This window comes from Scyliorhinus torazame, chromosome 3, assembly GCF_047496885.1.
Source record: "Scyliorhinus torazame isolate Kashiwa2021f chromosome 3, sScyTor2.1, whole genome shotgun sequence".
Classification (NCBI taxonomy): domain Eukaryota; kingdom Metazoa; phylum Chordata; class Chondrichthyes; order Carcharhiniformes; family Scyliorhinidae; genus Scyliorhinus; species Scyliorhinus torazame.
Genome location: NC_092709.1, coordinates 191,552,833 through 191,573,142, shown reverse-complemented (window position 1 = coordinate 191,573,142; position 20,310 = coordinate 191,552,833). Strand labels below are relative to the sequence as shown.

Sequence of the window (20,310 nt, the reverse complement as noted above, 5' to 3'; positions counted from 1 at the left end):
ACTTTTTATGGGCATTTCAGCAGAGATTTTTCCTAATCCCATGTCTGATTCAGTGCAACGCCCTCGACAGGTTATGTGTGGTGTCTGAACAGGGCAAGTTGCAGCGAGGACTAAATTAAAAGTTTCTCACTAACAAGCATACTGCAAGCGAGGCAGCAAAAATTAGGAAATATGAATTGCATTTTCATCATTGCACAGGAAGCAAAATGAAGATTGAGACATGCAGATGGAATTAAAGTAGTGAGATAAAAAGGAAACTTAGAAAAAAATTTAATTTACGAAAATCTTTTCAACAAAAGGCGACATCAATTTTCTTATGAGGTATCATTCTTGATGCTTTTAAAATATCATTTTTCAGAGCCAAAGATGTTGTACTTCATTCATTAATTATCACTTGTTGTTTAAAAAAGCAGCCTTGCAGCACTACCCCCAACATTTCTAACAGCTTTTTATGCGAGCCTAATGGTTAATTATCTCAAATTCATGCCATTAACTGATTTCAATGCCACCTCCATTGGTAAGGAATACACTGAGCAACCTGTGGAAGAACAGCTTCTATCTAACAGTGCAATGTCAGAAGTTGATATCAGATTTACTGTATAATTATGGCAAGCGCTGTTCACTTCATCTAGGCTTTTTGATGTCTCCTTACCCCTATCCCCATTTTAAAAAATATCATTCATATTTAAAATTATTTTCTTTACAGGTAGTGGAGCCAGCAATTTTGGATTGAACTTCTTAACCTTCATCATCCTCTTTAATAACCTCATTCCAATCAGTCTATTAGTTACGCTGGAGGTTATAAAGTTTACCCAAGCATTTTTCATTAACTGGGTGAGTATAAGATTTCAGTTTACAATAAAGTTTGCAACTGAGAAAAGATAGATCTATAATGCTTTAAGTTATACTCCCCCCTAAGTGTCACACATAGCAAACTTTACCAGCATGTTTTGCTATTAGTTAGAACGTATCGATTAATAATCTTTACTTTTTCTCAAGTCCTCCAACTTCCATTGGTGGCATTATGACATCATCTTGTTACTCTCCTGAAACTGACACTATTTTGATCTTATTTGCACTCACTGAATTCGTTTTAGAGAAAAATTATTTGTAATGCTGGGTTTTTGCTGCAATGCAATATTTAAGTATTTTAAAATTTTTATTAGTTTTAAAATCAAAAATTGCACTGCAGATTAGTTGTGGTAATTAATGGCCACGGATTTAACACCGAATGGAGTTGAAAAACTCTGAAGAAAGGTCTGCATAGAACACTGAGAAAGTCATGATGGTGGTGTTAAGTGTAAAATGTGGTAAGAGGCAATATTCCGCAACATCCACTTCTGGCTTGGATTGTTCATAGTTTCCTTAGATTTTGACAGGTATTATAAAAAGAATTCCTCCGCCCAATTCCGAGACGCTACACAATTAATTAAAGAGCTTTGGAACATCCCTATGACATGAATGGCACTATATCAGGTTCTGTACATCCTCCTTCTTTGGAAAAGTAGTTTAAAAGAACATGAGCATTAATTGGTACCAGATAAGTACAACTTATTATCAGCAATCTATAAATGAGTGCAAGTGTTCAGAATTTAATCCACCGGTATTACTTTTTCCTACCAGGACATGGACATGTTATATGAACCAACAAACACTCCAGCCATGGCCAGAACATCTAATCTAAATGAAGAACTGGGACAGGTAACTAGTTCTATACTTTAAAAGCTATTTTGTGCACTTCTGAAACTATCCAGCTATGCCTCATCCAATGCATACAGTTAAAACACGCTGAATTTCTTACCCCTTATTAACACTGATGACACCCAGCTCTACCTAACTACTGCAATTACTACTTCTCTGAGCCCAATCTGGGTTGTCAACCTGTTTGTCTAATATCCTATCCTGAATGGAGTGCAATTTCTTTAAATTTAATATCGGGAATATTAAAGTTGTAGTCTTTGCAAGTCTTACTGCACTCCGTGCCCCCTTGCACCTCCATTTCATTGCCACCAATTCCATCCTGGTCCCTGATCACTGTCTCAAGACTGAACCAGACTTTCACAACATTGGCAACCAATTTGATCCTGGACTATGCTTCCAACGCCATATCATCTCCAATATAAAGATGGCATAATTCCACCTCAATAACACTTCTTTCATGGGATTTGAATGTTGCTGGTAAGGCCAACATTTGATGCCTATCCGTAGTTGTTCTTGAACTGAACAGCTTGATGGGCCATTTGAGTGGATGGAAAAGAGTCAACCATATTGCTCTGAATCTGGAGTCAATTTTAGGCCAGACCAGGATCAGAATTACGTGTTTCGTTTCCCAAAGGGCATTGGTGATCCAGATGTTTTTTTTTTTTTTTACAATTTGTAGCAGTTTCATGGTCACTCTTACTGAGACTAATTATGTTTCAGATTTATAATTGAACCTGATTTCTACCAGATCCGTGGTCGGATTTGAACCATGTCCCTGGAGCATTAGCCTGGGCCTGCGAATTAACAGTCCAGTGACTTTGCCATGAGGCCACTATCCTCCCATACCTACTGTTTAAGAGTCATCTATGCGTAGTCATCTTCAGGTTCGACTATTCCAATGCTACCATGGCTGACCTCTGACTTTTTCCCCCTTTCATAAACCTGAGCTCACCCAAAATTCTGCTGTCCACACTGTAAACCGAACTAAGTGCTGCACACCCATCACTCTTGTGCTCGCTGATCTTCTTAATCCACTGGTGCCTCAGTTTAGAATTCTCATTGTTGTGTTCAAATCACTGTATGATGTCACCCCTCCCTTGTTTGCAGTAATCTTCAACCCTTCAGGATCTTTGCAACCCTGAAACTTTAGTTTCTTACACATCCTCACTTCCTTTATCATAGAATTATAGTATCCTCAATGCAGCAGGAGGCCATTCGGCTCATCGTGTTTACACTCCCCCTCTGAACGAGCACCCTACCAAGGTCTATCCCTGTAACCCCATAACCCCACCTAATCTTTTGGACACCGGGCAATTTAGCGTGAAAAATCCACCTATCCTGCTCATCTTTTGGACTGTGGGAGGAAACCAGAGCACCAGGAGGAAACTCGTGTAGAAAGGGGGAGAACATGTAAACTCCACATAGACAGTCACCTGAGGCTGGAATTGAACCCTGGTCTCTGACACTAAGAGGCAGCAGTGCTAACCACTGTGCCAGCGTGACGCTCTTGACGGATGTACCTTTAGCTGCTTAGGCCCTATGCTTTGGAATTCCCTTCCTAAACTTTTTTTCCTCTCCACCACTGCCTCCTCCTTTAAGAACTTTCTTAAACCTGGTTAAAGAAGTGGGTTTTATGGTCACTCCACCTAATTTGCCAGATTCTCCACTGTCAGGATTCTCTATTTTGCTGGCAGACCGGGGATTTCCTGACGGCGTGAGGCTGCTCACAACGGGAAACCCCATTGGCTGGCTGGCGAGGCGGAGAATCCAGGGGGCCCACCGCACCAGATGTCTGGTGCGGCGGGATGGAGAACCCCACCCAATATCTTGTCCTGTGGATTAATGTCAATTTTTGTCCAATTATGCTTGCATTAAGCATCTTGTTATCTTTCTCTTCCTTTAGGTAGCTATGCAAATACAAGTTGTTGATGTCCGACAGATGAAAGTCAATAGTTGAGTTTCAACGTTTTTAAAAAACGTTTGTTATAAAATAATACATGCGTGTATTGACGCAAGGTTCCAAAATCCATTTTGCAAACTATTATGACTTCATAATTTCTGATCTATTGGGGTTTTCTCATTGATTAAATTAAGCCTGCATTCAGTTACTAACTATTAGCTTTTACTGTATTGGTAGCATAATTTCACTTCATCAATAAATCATCAAATCATATTTTAACAGGTGAAATATATATTCTCAGATAAGACTGGAACTTTAACATGTAATGTTATGGAGTTTAAGAAGTGTACTGTAGCAGGGATCTCTTATGGGTAAGTGTCTTTATCTTTGTCCTGTAGATTTTCTAAGCCAACTGCAGTTATAAAGATTAAATCTGTGCCTTTACTGGAGCAGCGCGTGTTATTTCTGGAACCTCCGGGATAATGAGAAGAAAATAATTTCCAGCACAGAAAATTTACTAACTGCTTGATATCATTTATATTTTAGCAAGCAACAAAACTATAAACTTTCTTTCTCATCCTCCTTTCCTGCAACTCCCCTCCCATCCAGTCATTTGACATTCTGTACAACAGGACTTCTGTAATAGCAGAAATTGAGTCAAGATTAGGATATGTTATGGACAGAAAAGAGATTAATTTAAGTAGCCGAGATTTCTCATCTCACGACTCGTCCATAAGCAATAATGTGTGACTTCTGATCCCCCCCCCCACCCCTATTTTTAAGTGGTGATGTATTTTTCTCAACCCTTCAGTTTAGTGTAATCCAATCCTCTATTGATAATCCCACAGCAAATTCAAGATAAGGTGAAATAATGGGGTTGGTTCACTTTATGCACACAACCTACAGGTTTCGCAATATTTATACAATAAAAGAGGGAAAATTGAAAGAAAGGGGACAGGGCAAGACAACGAAAGATAAAAGTTGTGGTTTCAGGTGAGTCTAGAGTCCAGTATTGAAGTCCAGTCACGCATTCCTTCAGAGGATAACATGCTGACTGTTGTAGGGCGATTCATCTTTCAAGGAATTTTATGATGAGAGAAAGCACATAGAGTTGAATTAGCTTTGAAGACACAAATAAAGAAGTGTATAGTGTAGAAGCGGGACAGGCAATTATAAACCTGAACATGGTGGACAGAGACAGGCTGCTTGCTGTGGAGTCTTGCTTCTCTTCGGAGGTCGAACAGTGACTGAAGATAAAATCCAAAAGCTGTATAAAGACAGGAATTCAGACAGCTCAAGTCTCAGTCATTTGATAGGAGAGTTTCAGATTGAGCTATTTGGCTAATGAGGCCCCTGGCTGAAACCCTTTGCGTTTTGGAGCAGATAACAGTGGGAGGCATTAGTACCACATTTGAGATTAGGAGTCACAGTTACATTTGTCTTTGGCTGGCTGGGCAGTCATCTCGTCTGCTAATCCAGTGTGTTGGCTTGGCTGGAATGTTCATATGATGCAAGGAGTGTTACAATCCAGTGAATGTGAGGTGTTAGCCTATATTCACTTTCAAACTGCTCGGAAACTTTCAGAAGACATCAGATGAACAGCTGGAGCCATTTAATCATCCCAGCAATTGTCCATTTTGAAAAACAGAAAAAAAATTATTAAGTAGCCGGGCTGACAGAGATGCACATATATTTGGGGATATAACAAGGTGGTTAGCATTTAGGGCGAGTGATGGTCTAACTGCTCTTGTCCAGCTTGGCTCCCGTCTGTCTTGGGCTGACTGGTTGGGCTTTCGCTTTATTGGTAGGTGTCCTCCCATGTTGATGTCATGGGCTGCTGGTGGGGCACCTAGCAGTGGCTCTCTAGGAATTTATTTAAATTTCCCGAGAGGAGTGACTACATCCTCCACTGTTCTTGGGTCAGGGTTGTGAATTGGGCAATTATCATTCTGAAGCCAGCCAGCCTGGCACCTGGGCATTGATCTGGGAAAGCCTCCAGCCCCCCCTTATCACTGTATCCCCCCTGGCTCGTGACAGTCCAGCTCCTGCTGCACTGCCCTGCAGCTCGTTTCGCCTCTCCCTTTCCTTGAACTCTCTCTCTCTCTCTCTCTCTCTCTCTCTCTCTCTCTCCTCTCTTTTCACTTCTCTGCTCTTCTCTTTTCTCTTCTCTTCTCTTCTCCTCTCTTCTCCTCCTTGTCTCTTCTCTCCTTCTCTCCTTTTCTCCTTCTCTCCTTCTCCTCTCTTCCTGGAACACTCTCTAACCTCTTCTTCCTCTGCACCTCTAACAGCCATATGGTGTCTCGGGTAGCTATCTTGAATACAGGGCTTCAATCATTGCTTGGTTCTGATCATTCTATCTTTTCTGGATAGGGGTTGAGGTCTAACTTTTCTAGAAGTATCTGTAGCACCTCAGGAGGAACTATTGTATCTTAATTGTCCCCAACTTGGAGAGGCTAACTTTCGTTAGTTGGTACTTCATTTTCCATATACATCTTTGTAATAATTTGCCATGTTGTACTGTTGTGAGGGTAAAAGAGTTTACATTGAGCAAATAATGCTTTCCTCATTTGTTTCTGACCTATACTAAAACTTTATATTTTGAAAGAGATTCACCTACATATTAAATATTCAGCATTTTACATTTAACGTCTGCATAATTATCAATAAGATTTTAAAATTCTGTTAGAGCAATACTTAGAATAAAATTAGATATATATTATTGAACACATTCTCATGGACTTTATAATTCTCTGTCCTCGTTCCTTTTTCCATTCTCACTATAGTCATTTTCCTGATCATGTGGATTTTAGCTACTCTGAAGATTGTAGGTAAGACTAGTTAGCTTTCTTTGTGTTAATATGTTTGTTAGGATATATAGTTATCAGTGCACAGCAATCCAATCAAAGCATGTGAAAACCCTGGCTGACATTCACTAAGCCTTCTCCACATATTATATCAGCATCCATGAGCTGAACTATCAAGTGAATGAAACTATGTATATTCATTTCATGATTCATTGAATATTTCATGTAAATTCCTCTTGGTGGATTTGTGCCCTGTTCAAGTCACATCTAGGTTGATTTCCTTTGTCGGTTGTAATGTGAAGTGTCTTCAGTGTCCTCTAAGAGAATGTCCTCTACTCATTCTCCAGACCTCATAACCTTGCACTTTACTCTTCAGTTGCAAGTGGACGCCTCCAAATTCATTAGCATCATCAGTCTCTTTCTCTTGGGCAACATATCCCTATGATGTGGAGATGCCGGCGTTGGACTGGGGTGAGCACAGTACGAAGTCTTACAACACCAGGTTAAAGTCCAACAGGTTTGTTTCGATGTCACTAGCTTTCGGAGCGCTGCTCCTTCCTCAGGTGAATGAAGAGGTCTGTTCCAGAAACACATATATAGACCAATTCAAAGATGCCAAACAATGCTAGGAATGCGAGCATTAGCAGGTGATTAAATCTTTACAGATCCAGAGATGGGATAACCCCAGGTTAAAGAGGTGTGAATTGTCTCAAGCCAGGACAGTTGGTAGGATTTCGCAGGCCAGATGGTGGGGGATGAATGTAATGTGACATGAATCCCAGGTCCCGGTTGAGGCCGCACTCATGTGTGCGGAGCTTGGCTATAAGTTTCTGCTCGGCGATTCTGCGTTGTCGCGGGTCCTGAAGGCCGCCTTGGAGAACGCTTACCCGGAGATCAGAGGCTGAATGCCCTTGACTGCTGAAGTGTTCCCCGACTGGAAGGGAACATTCCTGCCTGGTGATTGTTGCGCGATGTCCGTTCATTCGTTGTCGCAGCGTCTGCATGGTCTCGCCAATGTACCACGCTTCGGGACATCCTTTCCTGCAGCGTATGAGGTAGACAACGTTGGCCGAGTTGCACGAGTATCTACCGCGTACCTGGTGGATGGTGTTCTCACGTGTAATAGTGGTATCCATGTCGATGATCTGGCACGTCTTGCAGAGATTACCATGACAGGGTTGTGTGGTGTCGTGGTCACTGTTCTGAAGACTGGGTAGTTTGCTGCAAACAATGGTTCGTTTGAGGTTGCGCGGTTGTTTGAAGGCAAGTAGTGGGGGTGTGGGGATGACCTTGGCAAGATGTTCATCGTCATCAATGACGTGTTGAAGGCTGTGAAGAAGATGACGTAGTTTCTCCGCTCCGGGGAAGTACTGGACGACGAAGGGTATTCTGTCGGTTGTGTCCCATGTTTGTCTTCTGAGGAGGTCGGTCTGGTTTTTCGCTGTGGCGCGTTGGAACTGTCGATCGATGAGTCGAGTGCCATATCCCGTTCGTACGAGGGCATCTTTCAACGTCTGTAGATGTCTGTTACGCTCCTCCTCGTCTGAGCAGATCCTGTGTATACGGAGCGCTTGTCCATAGGGGATGGCTTCTTTAATGTGTTTAGGGTGGAAGCTGGAGAAGTGGCATTCAGCCTCTGATCTCCGGGTAAGCGTTCTCCAAGGCGGCCTTCAGGACCCGCGACAACGCAGAATCGCCGAGCAGAAGCTTATAGCCAAGTTCCGCACACATGAGTGCGGCCTCAACCGGGACCTGGGATTCATGTCACATTACATTCATCCCCCACCATCTGGCCTGCGAAATCCTACGAACTGTCCTGGCTTGAGACAATTCACACCTCTTTAACCTGGGGTTACTCCATCTCTGGATCTGTAAAGATTTAATCACCTGCTAATGCTCGCATTCCTAGCATTGTTTGGCATCTTTGAATTTGTCTATATATGTGTTTCTGGAACAGACCTCTTCATTCACCTGAGGAAGGAGCAGCGCTCCGAAAGCTAGTGACATCGAAACAAACCTGTTGGACTTTAACCTGGTGTTGTAAGACTTCGTACTGTAACATATCTCTAAACATCCTTCAATCACCTCCTTCAGCAAGTTCTCATGCATTAGAATATGGCCAATCCAAGCTTGTTTTCATTTCTTGATATTTACTGATGATCTTGCTTCCTCCTCCAACCCAAGAATCCCGTCATTGCCCTTGTATTCTCTCCAACTGACCTGCTCCAACCGTCTCGAGAACCACATTTCTAATCTTTGGATGTCCACTTTTCCTAAGGTCCATGTTTCAGCCCCATTCAACAAGATGCTTCAAATCATAGTTTTGATAATTATTTTCTTTTAAGGTCACTACCCATTCTTATGCCAAGCAATGTTTTAATGTTTGGAGAATGTATTCTTTGCCATTCCGTTCTAACTCTGACCTTTTATGGCAGCAATAGCCTTCTGACAAAATGCTTCTTGGGTTCTTAAGTTGTGATACCTGTCCCAGCTGTGGATCATTTATCTTGACCTCCTTTTCCAATATTCATGACTCGTTCTTTTTACTTTTTCATTCCATAAACTTTCACCACTTCATTCATTCTATCTGTTAATATCTGCATACCTCCCTACTTACAACAATTGACCTCCAACTTTTGACTCCTTTCTGTAGTTCACCCCGTGTTTCTTTTACCATGACTTCTGCATAGATGTTACAGAGCAATGGTGATGATAGACAGCCTTCTCTCACCCCAGACCCAGTTACAGCGGGTTTAGTTTCACCAAATACTTTCCAGATTGTAGCAGGACTGTCCAATGTACTGAACTGCAGTCACTCTTTTATCTGTCATGGCAACTCTGATCACCTCCAATATTTTTAACAACTTTTGCAAGTTTACCTAGTAAAAGACCTTTTCTTCCACATAGCAGGTATACACCTCTTGTTGTATTCTATGATTCTTTCACCTGATACTCTTATCACTGTCACTGGCTCTCTTCCATAAACCTTCCTACAACTGATTTGATCATAGCCAATGTAAGAGCTTGCTTCCAATCTATTTATGAAGATCTTGCCTTGGATGCATGAGTAATGAAAATTGAAGGTGTGATGCTCCAGCCACTGCTTTTCACATTACAATAAACAAAAGAATACTGAATCACCCTGATAAAATAAAATAATTTGACCGAGGGGAGGTAAGTAAGCCCAAAGAGGAATTAACACCGGTGGAATGCTGCTTATAGAACCTGAGGAAGTGAAGAATAAACAGAAGAAGGAAGACATTTCCTAGGATTGTTTCGGAACTGACAATCTGAAGTATGGAATATTTAGGACTGTAAAAGCACTGAAGCCAGGACAAGCAGAAGAATGTGATGGAAACCCTACAGAAATGGTAAAATGACTTGGAGAAGGCAACATGAGAAATGATTAAATTGTGTCAGGAGATGTACACGAAGGGAGAATGGACAAGACATTTTGAGGAGCACAATGCTCCCACTGGTGAAGAACACAAATATTATGTAATGTGTGATGTGTGCTTGGTAATTATTACTCAGTTGAGTTTTGTCTACTATTTTAAGATGGACATTAAAACATACAAGAAAAATGTACAATGCCAGCAGACATGAGTGGTTGAATGATCTAGAGTGCCATAAGTCTTCTATATTTCTAAGCTCTTTGTTAAAATATTGGGGCAGAGAAATTACAGACATATTCACTTAAACTTAAGTTGTGTCTCAAAGTTCAAATGTATTTTCTGTGTTTTTTGTTTCCAGGTTGCAAAAGTGTAAAGAAATTATGTCACAATCTTTCTGATAAGTTAATCATACTATTGTTACTTCCAAGAAAGAACAGTTCCTCCAAAGAGCATTGAAAAGCATTTTCCTGTCCTGAATCTATTACAGTAGGCCTTGTCGCAAACTGAACAAATATGAATCTCCTTTTACAAAACTTAAAAGGAACCTTTGAATCACTATTCCAGACCATTGCCCCATAAAGAGTCCATTTGACTTTATAGAATACAATGAGGAAATCACTGCAAATACTACTGCTGATAATCATATCATAATGTCTCTCACATCCATTGCAAGAACTGGAATAGAGATCAAGTTTTAAGCTCTGTTACTATATCATGGAACCCTGTATCCCATTGGGCATAATGGTCATTAACATAAGTTGAGCAAAGTAGGTCACATGACCTCTCGTGCCTGCTCCTCCATTAAGCAAGATTGGGCAGCACGGTAGCACAAGTGGAAAGCACTGTGGCTTCACAGCACCAGGGTCCCAGGTTCAATTCCCCATTGGGTCACTGTCTGTGCGGAGTCTGCACGTTCTCCCCATGTCTGCGTGGGTTTCCTCCGGGTGCTCCAGTTTCCTCCCACAGTCCAAATACGTGCAGGTTAGGTTGATTGGCTGTGATAAATTGCCCTTGGTGACCAAAAGGTTAGGAGGGGTTATTGGGTTATGGGGATAGGGTGGAAGTGAGGGCTTAAGTGCGTCGGTGCAGACTCGATTAGCAAAATGGCCTCCTTCTGCATTGTATGTTCTATGGCTGATGCTTGACCTAAACTCCACTCTGCTGTCCGATCCCCATATTTCTTGATTTCCAATCTTAGCCTTGGGTATCCTCAATGACTGAGTATCTACGCTCTGGGATAAAGAAATACAAAGCTTCACAGCCCTCTGGAGACATTACTCTCCACCTCAGTCCGAAACAGCTGATCTCTTATCCTGAAGCAATGCACCTTCATTCTGGACTCTTCAGCCAGAGGAAACCACCTCTGTAGAGCCCTCTCAGAATCTTGTATGTTTTAGTGAGATCATCTAGCCTTCTAAACTCCAGACAATATAAATCCATTCTACTCGATCTCTCGTTCTAGGAGAACCCTCCCATCATGGGTATCAATCTAGTTGATTGCACCTTTAAGGCAAATATATGTTTCCTTAAGTATCGTGGCCAAAACTGTATGCAGTAATCTAGCTGTAGTCTCCCCAAAGCCTGCGCAATTGCAACAAGACATTTTTCGTCGTCTACCCCAACCCCCATAAAATAAAGGCCACATACATTTGTCTTCTAATTTCCTGCTGTACGTGCATATTAACTTCCTGTGTTTCTTGTACAGATCTGTCCAGATCACTCCGAACAACATTTTATAATTTTTCTACATTTCAAAAATATTCTGTTTGTCTAATCTCCCTAACAAGATGATTAACCTTGCAGTTCCGATTTATACTCCATCTGCCACCTTCTTGCCTACTCACTTAACCTATCTATACCTATTTGTAGACTGTGTCTTCCTCACATCAGTTTATTTTCCCAACTATCCCGTTTTATTGTTAGCAAACTAGGATGCATTACAATCAGTCTCTTCATCTAAGTCATTTAATGTGGAGTGTAAATAGCTGAGACTCCAACGCTGATCCTTGCAGTATCCTACATGTAACAGTCTGCCAATCCCAAAATGATGCATCTATTCCTACTCTGTTTTCCGTCATTTAACCATTCCACTATACATGATCACATAACACCCCAGTCCCATAAGACCATATCTTGTGCAATAACCTTGTGTACGAGCTTATCAAATGCCTTTTGAAAATCTAAATACTCTGCATGTACATAGTCGGATGCACCCTTAAAAGTCTAATAAATTGGTCAGATCTGACTTCCATTTCATTAACCAAGTTGATTTTGCCTAATCCCATTTTAATTTTCTAAGTAACCTGTTACCACTTTCTTACTATTGGATTTCAGCGTTTTCCCAATGACACCTGGCAAAACTGGTCTGTAGTTCCCTATTTTATCTCTCACCTTTCTTGAATAGCAGAATTACATTTATTACCTTCCAATCCATTTAAGAATCTGGATAATTTTAGAAAATGACAATCAGTGCGCCCAATATCTCTGAAGCCACCTCTTTTAAAGCACCAGGTTGTCGGACATCATGTGCAGGGAATTTGTTGGCTTTCAGTCCCATTCATTTCTTGGACCTTTGGTTCACTCACATTTCTGGTATATTTCTTATGTTTTGTTGTGACGACGGATACAAAATTATTTTTAACATCTGTACCATTTCCTTATTCCTTGCTATAATTTGTTCTGTGTCAGCCTCTTGGGGATTCACGTTTACTTTTGCTGCTACTCTTCCCTTTTACATACTTGTAATAGATATATATATTTTTTAAACTTCTGGCTATTTGGCTCTTGTGCTTTATCTTTTCCCTTTATCAATTTTTTGGTCATCCTTTAGAATCTAAAACCCTCCTAGTCCTCAGGCATACTACTTTGGGTAATATTTTAATCTAATATCATCCTTAAACTCCCCAGTTAGCAATGGGTGAAATGCTTTTACTGTGGAGTTTTTAAATCTAATTTCCAAAAAGTGTTCAGTATGCTTTCTCCAAGCACGACGTTTAGATTTGTGTGCTCAGGAAGATGTATGTTGGCACGTCAAGCTGACCTTTCAATCCATCTCCATTTTTAGTATTACTGACTTGGGTCTAATCCAGATGTATCTGATGGGTTAAAATAAATGAACGAGAACTAGATTTATTTCCTGTAGGTCTGCTCTTTCTCACCCTTGGCATGAAATTTATTCTTGAAGTGCATAAGTTTTGATAATTTCTCCTAGTTCTCTGTACTTCGTATTGACTTGCTGTTGGAATTCTGCTTATATATACATGGTCAAGCTTTCAGAGAACTGGCTGATTTAGGATTAAGATATTTATGCAACATGGGAGTAAGAGAGTTTGAATGGCTCTCATTTCTCTTGTTGGATTGCAAATTATGTTAAAAGAAAGGCTGAGAAGTAATTCTATGGAAAGGAGGAGAAACCCATACCTGAAAGGAGGTGACGTTTTCCAATATAAGTTTGCTGTCATCTGCATCGTGGAGATATGAGTGCTGCCTGTTAATTTAAGAGTTTTTTGCATTTCAAGTGCAATAGACAAGAGGTTCTCGGAACTTCAGATGTAACATTGAACTGAATATTGTCAATGTCCCAATTTTTTAAAAACCTCTGTCATTAGCTGCACAAGAACATCGATTTTGTTTTTCAGAACTGTTTTCAATCTAGATCTGCAGTAAAAAAAAAAATCCTCAGACTTGGTTTATAGTTCATTACGCAGTATTGATTTTCTTGAAAGTGAATTATGGTAGCCATTGGAACAGATATTCAGACAGTAAAATCTTCTTGCAGTAACATTTAGTGCTTTCTGGCAAATTATTTTGCATGTATAATACTGCTTTCTCAGGACATTGTGTCTTGCTATTCAAAGATTTTTATTGCGAAGAATTTGTACCTTTTTAAATTTATAGATGATGAGAACCGATGAAACATATTCAATAGGTTTTTCATTTTATTTTATTTTCATTCCAGGAAAGGTGAATCATCAAATGGGGAAAGTGTATTCAAAGATCCTTTTCTCCTGGAAAATCTTCAAGGCAATCATGTAAGTAATGCATTATTTTTTTTTTTGCTTTTTTTTTAAATTAGCAACTTAAAGTCTGTAGTTTTATGTACATTTGAACAAATTATAATGTAAATTTAATAAAAGAGCACAGTGATGGTTGAATATCCTGTTCCATATTATTTATTATGAGAAGATCCTTTCATCCCTGAACAAAGATGAGCACCTACCCCATGAGTCTTGGTTGAAAGGGTATTGTAAGGAACCTCTTGTAAAGCCTTGGTGGTTCCTTGTTTTCCTTTTTATTTCTGTCCTTTTTGTCTTTTAACTTTTGTATCTGGATGATTACTGAAACATCCCGGTCCAAGGTGCTATGTGGTCTGGCCCAAGGAGACCCCCAAGGCGATGTGCTGTTGGGCATGGTCCAGTAATGTCACATTTTGATGGACGTGGCTAGAAGCCAATCAACTCTTTTGGAATCCTGGGAATTCTGTAGCTTTTTGAGTGGTAGAGAACTCCAGAAAATGCTGGAAGAAGAAGGAAGAAGGCAGACTCCATATTGAATTCCGTTCTGTTTTGACTTGGGTGAGTGGGGGACACCTGTTTGGACTCTCTCTTTCAGCTAATGCCTGGCGATTAAAACTCTCCAGCCAGCCAGCCTGTGAAAGTTTAATTTCTGATTAAAAGGCTGCAAACAGTCTCACTCTGTAAGCAGCATGTGAATGCGTAACCCTTGTTTGAAAGGCTGAGGAAAGCCTAAGCTGATATCTCTCCTAAGATCTCTAGAGGTCTTGAAGAAAAGACCTTATTTATCTCTCTCACTCTCCTTTGCAATTGGATCTGTCCTGCACAAAGAGCAGGGCAATGACCGAGAGGTGGAATGGGCGGAAAAACTCCTTTTACATTCCCAGGCAGAGAATTCTAATTTTATCTCCGTGAGTTTGAGAGCCAATCTGGTGGAGTTCAGTCCAGTGAAATTGACTCCCCAGAGGAAATTCTACAGCATGCGGGTTCTAGTTGAAGGCACAAACCAGTAGGACTGACCCAACTGGTGGGTTTCAACACTCCGTGTCTCGGGAAGATAGCTGATTACAAAGACTACAACCTCAGCAGCGAAGATACATATTTTTCATTCCCATATATTTCCCCATTATTCTGATTCTTCCCTTCCCCACTGTTTGTCTGTCTTGTGTGTGTGTGGGTAGAAGTGGGGTGGTAAAGAGGGAATAATTAGATTAGCAAGCTCTTGTTCTGTTGTCGCCATTACATGTTTATCTCTTTTCTTGATATAAATAAACAGTTAATAAGTTTTACTTACAAATATGGCACCTGCAAGCCATACGAGCAGTCAGGGCTCAAAGATCTGAGAAAATATAAATGAATTATTGATTAATTCACTTATGTTAGGACTCCGGGGCCTGTTGGGCTGGAATTGACTGCGCATTAGCCCAGGGTGTCGTAAAATATGGTGGATTAGCTCAGTGATATCTTTGCGAATGACAATGCCCTTCCTGCTTGGTCAAGCTGCAGGTGATATAATTCATAGTGAAGGACTTGATATCCACCAGCAGACCAGTTAAGGCCATCAAACATATTCTATTGGAAGAGCTTGAGACACAATGCTAATTTTGGCTTGGATAAATTTATTGTTTATAATTCAGTGCTCTCACCTCATGACTGTTGCTGTACCTTCCAATGGAGATGTATGTAAAGTTGAGTTTGGCTATGAAAATTTATGTTATTAACTATTTTTATACAAGCCTGAAACAAATGTAGGATTGGAAATAGACTACCTGGGAAAATTTGGTTTCAACTATGCATTGGCAGATATTCAATGTTTCCCTGTCTGTAAGACAAAACGTTATGCATTGCCAGGCAACATAACCTCCAATTTATTTTTTTTAGTGTATGGCTGATCCATTTAAGTGCGTGGTCCCTTTAAATTTTGTTATGCAACCATCTTACAATAGATGGCTTCTGCAAGGCCTGCACCAGAATTCTTGGATTGTTGGATAGCTGAGCAGCTTAAAGGGTATATTGCTGCCAGGTTACCTCATCTTTCGTAAATATATATACATTTTTGTTTTATTTTAAAGTACCCAATTCATTTTTTTTCTATAAGGGGCAATGTAGCATGGCCAATCCACCTATCCTGCACATCTTTTGGGTTGCGGGGGTGAGACCCACGCAGACATGGGCAGAATGTACAAACTCCACATGGACAGTTACCCAGGGCCTGGATTGAACCCGGGTCCTCGACGGCGTGAGGCAGCAGTGCTAACCACTGCACCGTTGTGCCGCTCATTTTCCAAAATCTATTTTAACAGAAATATAAATTAAGGCACATTTAATTACGAAATTGTCATATATTTTATATTTTGTTGTAGTAATGTTATTAAAATAATCTTTATTAATGTCACAAATAAGCTTACATTGACACTGCAGTGAAGTTACTGCATGCATACTAGAGGATTTTCACTATGTCTGCTAAAGCTGTGATTAAGGAGTTGTAAAAATTAGATAATCATTGCTTTTAACTATTTACTTGATTACAGAAAGATGGCTAATGCACTACTGTTTATATTTTTGGAGGCTCCCTGAGGTGTAGGTAGTTTATGAGGCAGTGGTGTTTAGTCCTAGCTAAGCAGGTCATGGGACATCTTGGTGGGATACATATCACATTTTTAAAAAATATATTTTTATTCTATTTTTAACATTTTATACATAACACAAAACAACACACAGAATAACAGAAGAACATTTTATACATAACACAAAACAACACGCAGAATAACAGAAGAACCCCCCCCTCCCAGTGACTGATGGTAACCAAATCTTTAAAGTGAATGATAAACAGACCCCATCTCTTATGTAACCCCTCAATCGCCCTCTCCTCCGCTCAAGGTAAACTTCATCGTCTCAAGCTATCAAGACCCCAGACACACTGAGGCACAGAGTGGAGAGGCTGACCTCCACCCCAACAGGACATGCCTGTGAGCAATCAGCGAGGCAAAAGCTAAAACATCCGCCCCCATTTGCAGCTCTGGCAAGTCCAGAATCTCAAATATGACCCCCAGGGGACTTGGCTCCAAGCCCAAGTGCAAGATCGCCGACATGATGCTGAAAAAAGACTCCAAAATTCCTCCAACTTTGGGCAGGACCAAAACATATGTAGGTGGTTGGCCGGACGTCTCCCACACCACTCACAAGTATCCACCACTCCCTCAAACAACCGGCTTATCCTTGACCTCGCCAGGTACGTCCTGTGCACCACCTTTAACCCCAGTCTCACACAAAAGATTGAGCCGTTCACCCTCTGCAACACCTCACACCATAATCACTCCTCCAGCGCCACCTCCAGCTCCAGAATCCTCCCATAAATCACCAAGATGACCCCCCCCCCAACCCCATCACTGACAACACCCCCTCCAACAGCGAGTTGGGCAGTGTCACCGAAAACGTCAGGAAAACCTTCCTTGCAAATTCCCACGCCTGAATATACCTAAAAGGTTCCCCTGTGGAGTCCCAAACTTCTCCATGAACTCTTCCAAGCTCGCAAACTGCCCTTCCAAGAATAGGTCCTTCGTTTTCACCACTCGTCGCTCCTCCCAGCCCCGAAACCTAGCACCCAATCTCGATGGCTCAGACACATGATTCTGTCGGATCGGCATCAACCTCTACCCCGCCCTTGACTTAAAATGCTGTCAAAATTGCCTCCATAGCTTCAGCATAGCCGCCACCACCAGACTACCCGAATATTTCCCTGGGGCAAACGGAAGCAGAACCCGCATCCCAACCCCTACAAGATGCTGCCTCCATCCTCGTCCACATTGCCTCTGGATCCCTACCCCAGCCCTGCACCTTCTCTGCGTTTGCCGCCTAATAATAATATCTGAGGTTACTTCAGCCCTGTACCTTCTCGGCGTTCGCGCCCAATAATAATATCTAAGGTATGGCAGACCACTGACTGTCGCCCTCTCTGAAGCACCGTCTTCTGAATCCTCACCAACTTACCGGCCCAGACAAACAACAAAATCAACCATTCCATTCCCATAAAAATTTCCTTTGGCAAGACTGGTCAACACTGGAATAACAATAAAAACCGTGGCAAAACATTCATCTTTATCGCCTGCACCCAGCCTGCCAATAATAGGGAAGCCTGTCCACCAGGCCCGTAAGATTCAATTTATGAAGCCGGGCCCAATCCTGGGCCACCTGCACCCCAGATACCTGAAGTGAGTAGTCTCCACACAAAACGACAATCCCCCCAAGCCAGCTCCCATCAATAAATTACCAAAAAGTACTCGCTCTTTTCAAGATGCAATTTGTATCCTGAAAAGGCCCCAAATCACTTAAGCAGCCTCATTATATTCCCCCACCTTGGGAACTGGGTTAGAAATATACAAGAGTCATCAACATACAGCGACATCCTATGCTCCACCCCTCATCACTATTCCCCTCAACTTATCTGAGCTCCTCAGTGCAATGGCCAAGGGCTCTATCGCCAGCACAAACAAAAGGGGGGATCTGTGGCATCCCTCCCTCGTTCCCTTAGCTGACAACATCCTGAATTCACCTCATTCGTACGAACACTCACCTTCGGTTCCTTATACAACAATTTAACCCACGCCACAAAATTAGGCCCAATCCCAAACCATACCAACTCCGCAAACAAATAACTTTATACTACTCAACGACTTTCTTCGCACCCAACATCACCACCACCTCCTGCACTCCTTTCCCCCCCCCCCGGCCGCCCCCCCCTTTTCTGATGGGAGAGCATCACGTTTAGCAAGCGCTGCGCATTTGATGACAAGTGCCTATCCTTTACAAGTCCCGTCTGATCCTCTCCAACCAGTTGCAGAAGGCCTCCTCCAAACTAAGCCCCAACATTTTGGCAAGAATCTTGGCATCCACATTTACCAGGGATATTGGCCGATGCAATCCCACTGCCCCAGGTCCTTATCTGTTTTTAACAACAGTGAAATAGATGCCTGCCCCATCGTCTCTGTAAGTGCCCCGCTAGCTACAGCATCTTCAAACATCTCCCCCAAAAGTAGCACCAGCCTATCAAGAACTTCTAAAATTCATCCCGGAATCCATCTGGCCCTCTAGATTTATCCGTTTGTATTTGCCCTACAGCCATCCAAATCTCCTCAATTCCCCACTGGCTCCTCCTCTTCTACTGAAGGACATTCCAGCACCTCCAAAAACCTCCTCAAATTCGACTCATCTCCAGGAGCTCCGACCTGTACAACCTTGTATAAAACTCCTCAAGTGCCCTATTCACCTGCTCCGGCACAAACACCAGCTCTCTCACCCCATCCCGGACCTGAACAATCCCCTGGGAGGCTGCCTGCCGGTGGGGCTGTCCCAGCAGCAAACGACTGGCCTTCTCTCTCTACTCGTACACAACACCTGTCGCTCACCTCACCTGGAGCACTGCTTTCCCTGTAGACAAAATGTCAAACTGCGGCTGCAGTTCCTTTCTACTGGCCAAAAGTTCCAGAATGGGATCCTCTGCATACTTCCTATCCACTTCCAAAGTTTTGCCTGCCAACCGCTGTTGCTCCTCCCTTGCCTCCCTATTCACTAGTGCCTCAACCGAGATGATCTCTCCCAATAATAAAGAAATCAATCCTCGAATATACATTATGTACTGGCGAGAAAAAAGGTATACCCTCTATCCCCTGGGTGCAAGGACCATCACACATCTGTTCGCCTATCTCCTTCATAAATGATGCCAACACCCTTGCGCCCCCCACCCTGCCACAAGGGGTCAAAGAGTGCGGCTTAGATCAATTCCCCAAAATTAATTAATGCACGTCCAGGCTCGGGATGGGCGCTAACATCCTCTTCATAAACACTACATCATCCCTATTAGGGGCATACATGCTAACCAACACCACTAACCTCCTCCAAAGCATCTGTTACTATAATGCATCTGCCACCACATTCTCCATCTGAAACCTATCTCCCACCTTGCTCCAGTTCACGAGCCAACTTTGCTAGTGAGGCGGGCCCCACCAGTGTCCTCTCCTCCCACATACCTAACACAACAATCAACAGAGATGCCCATCCCCCCACACCCAACCCTTCTAAACAACCAAACATGCTAAACACTAAGCCAAGGGGGAAAAAACCCTGAGCCATTATCCTGCTGTCCCCAAACCGTCCCCTCCCGACCGCAACACAAGAAATCAAAGTCCAAACTCAGTTCAATCCCAGTCCTTCTGCCCTCTTGAATACGTCTGCCTCCACCACCACCTCAAAAGAAATTATCCTTGGAGTTAAACGTAACTCTCAGCTTCACCGGGTAGGCCACTTCAAACCACACATTATTCTTGTAAAGTGCTACCTTCGCCCTATTAAAATCTGTCCGCCTTATTGCCAACTCCACCGTGACTTCCTGGTATATACGAATACCACTTCCTTCCCAACTCGCCTACTGATTCCCCTTGGCTCATGTCAAGACCTTCTCCTTCATCTGATAGCTGTGAAAATAGGCTATCACAGCTCTT

General features: G+C 42.1%; 1 protein-coding gene across 4 annotated transcripts in view; it reads left to right on the top strand.

Annotated features, from left to right (window-relative positions):
- The window catches only part of atp8a1 (ATPase phospholipid transporting 8A1), a 508,819-nt gene that overhangs the window by 213,704 nt on the left and 274,805 nt on the right, over positions 1-20,310 (top strand). For 3 of the 4 annotated variants that reach the window (XM_072496670.1, XM_072496671.1, XM_072496672.1), the window contains 5 exons: positions 707-834; positions 1,624-1,701; positions 3,884-3,972; positions 6,385-6,429; positions 13,759-13,831. In XM_072496670.1, coding sequence (XP_072352771.1) covers positions 707-834; positions 1,624-1,701; positions 3,884-3,972; positions 6,385-6,429; positions 13,759-13,831 — 413 coding nt within the window. The remainder of the gene's footprint in view (positions 1-706; positions 835-1,623; positions 1,702-3,883; positions 3,973-6,384; positions 6,430-13,758; positions 13,832-20,310) is intronic. The other variant, XM_072496674.1, reaches the window with a different exon arrangement.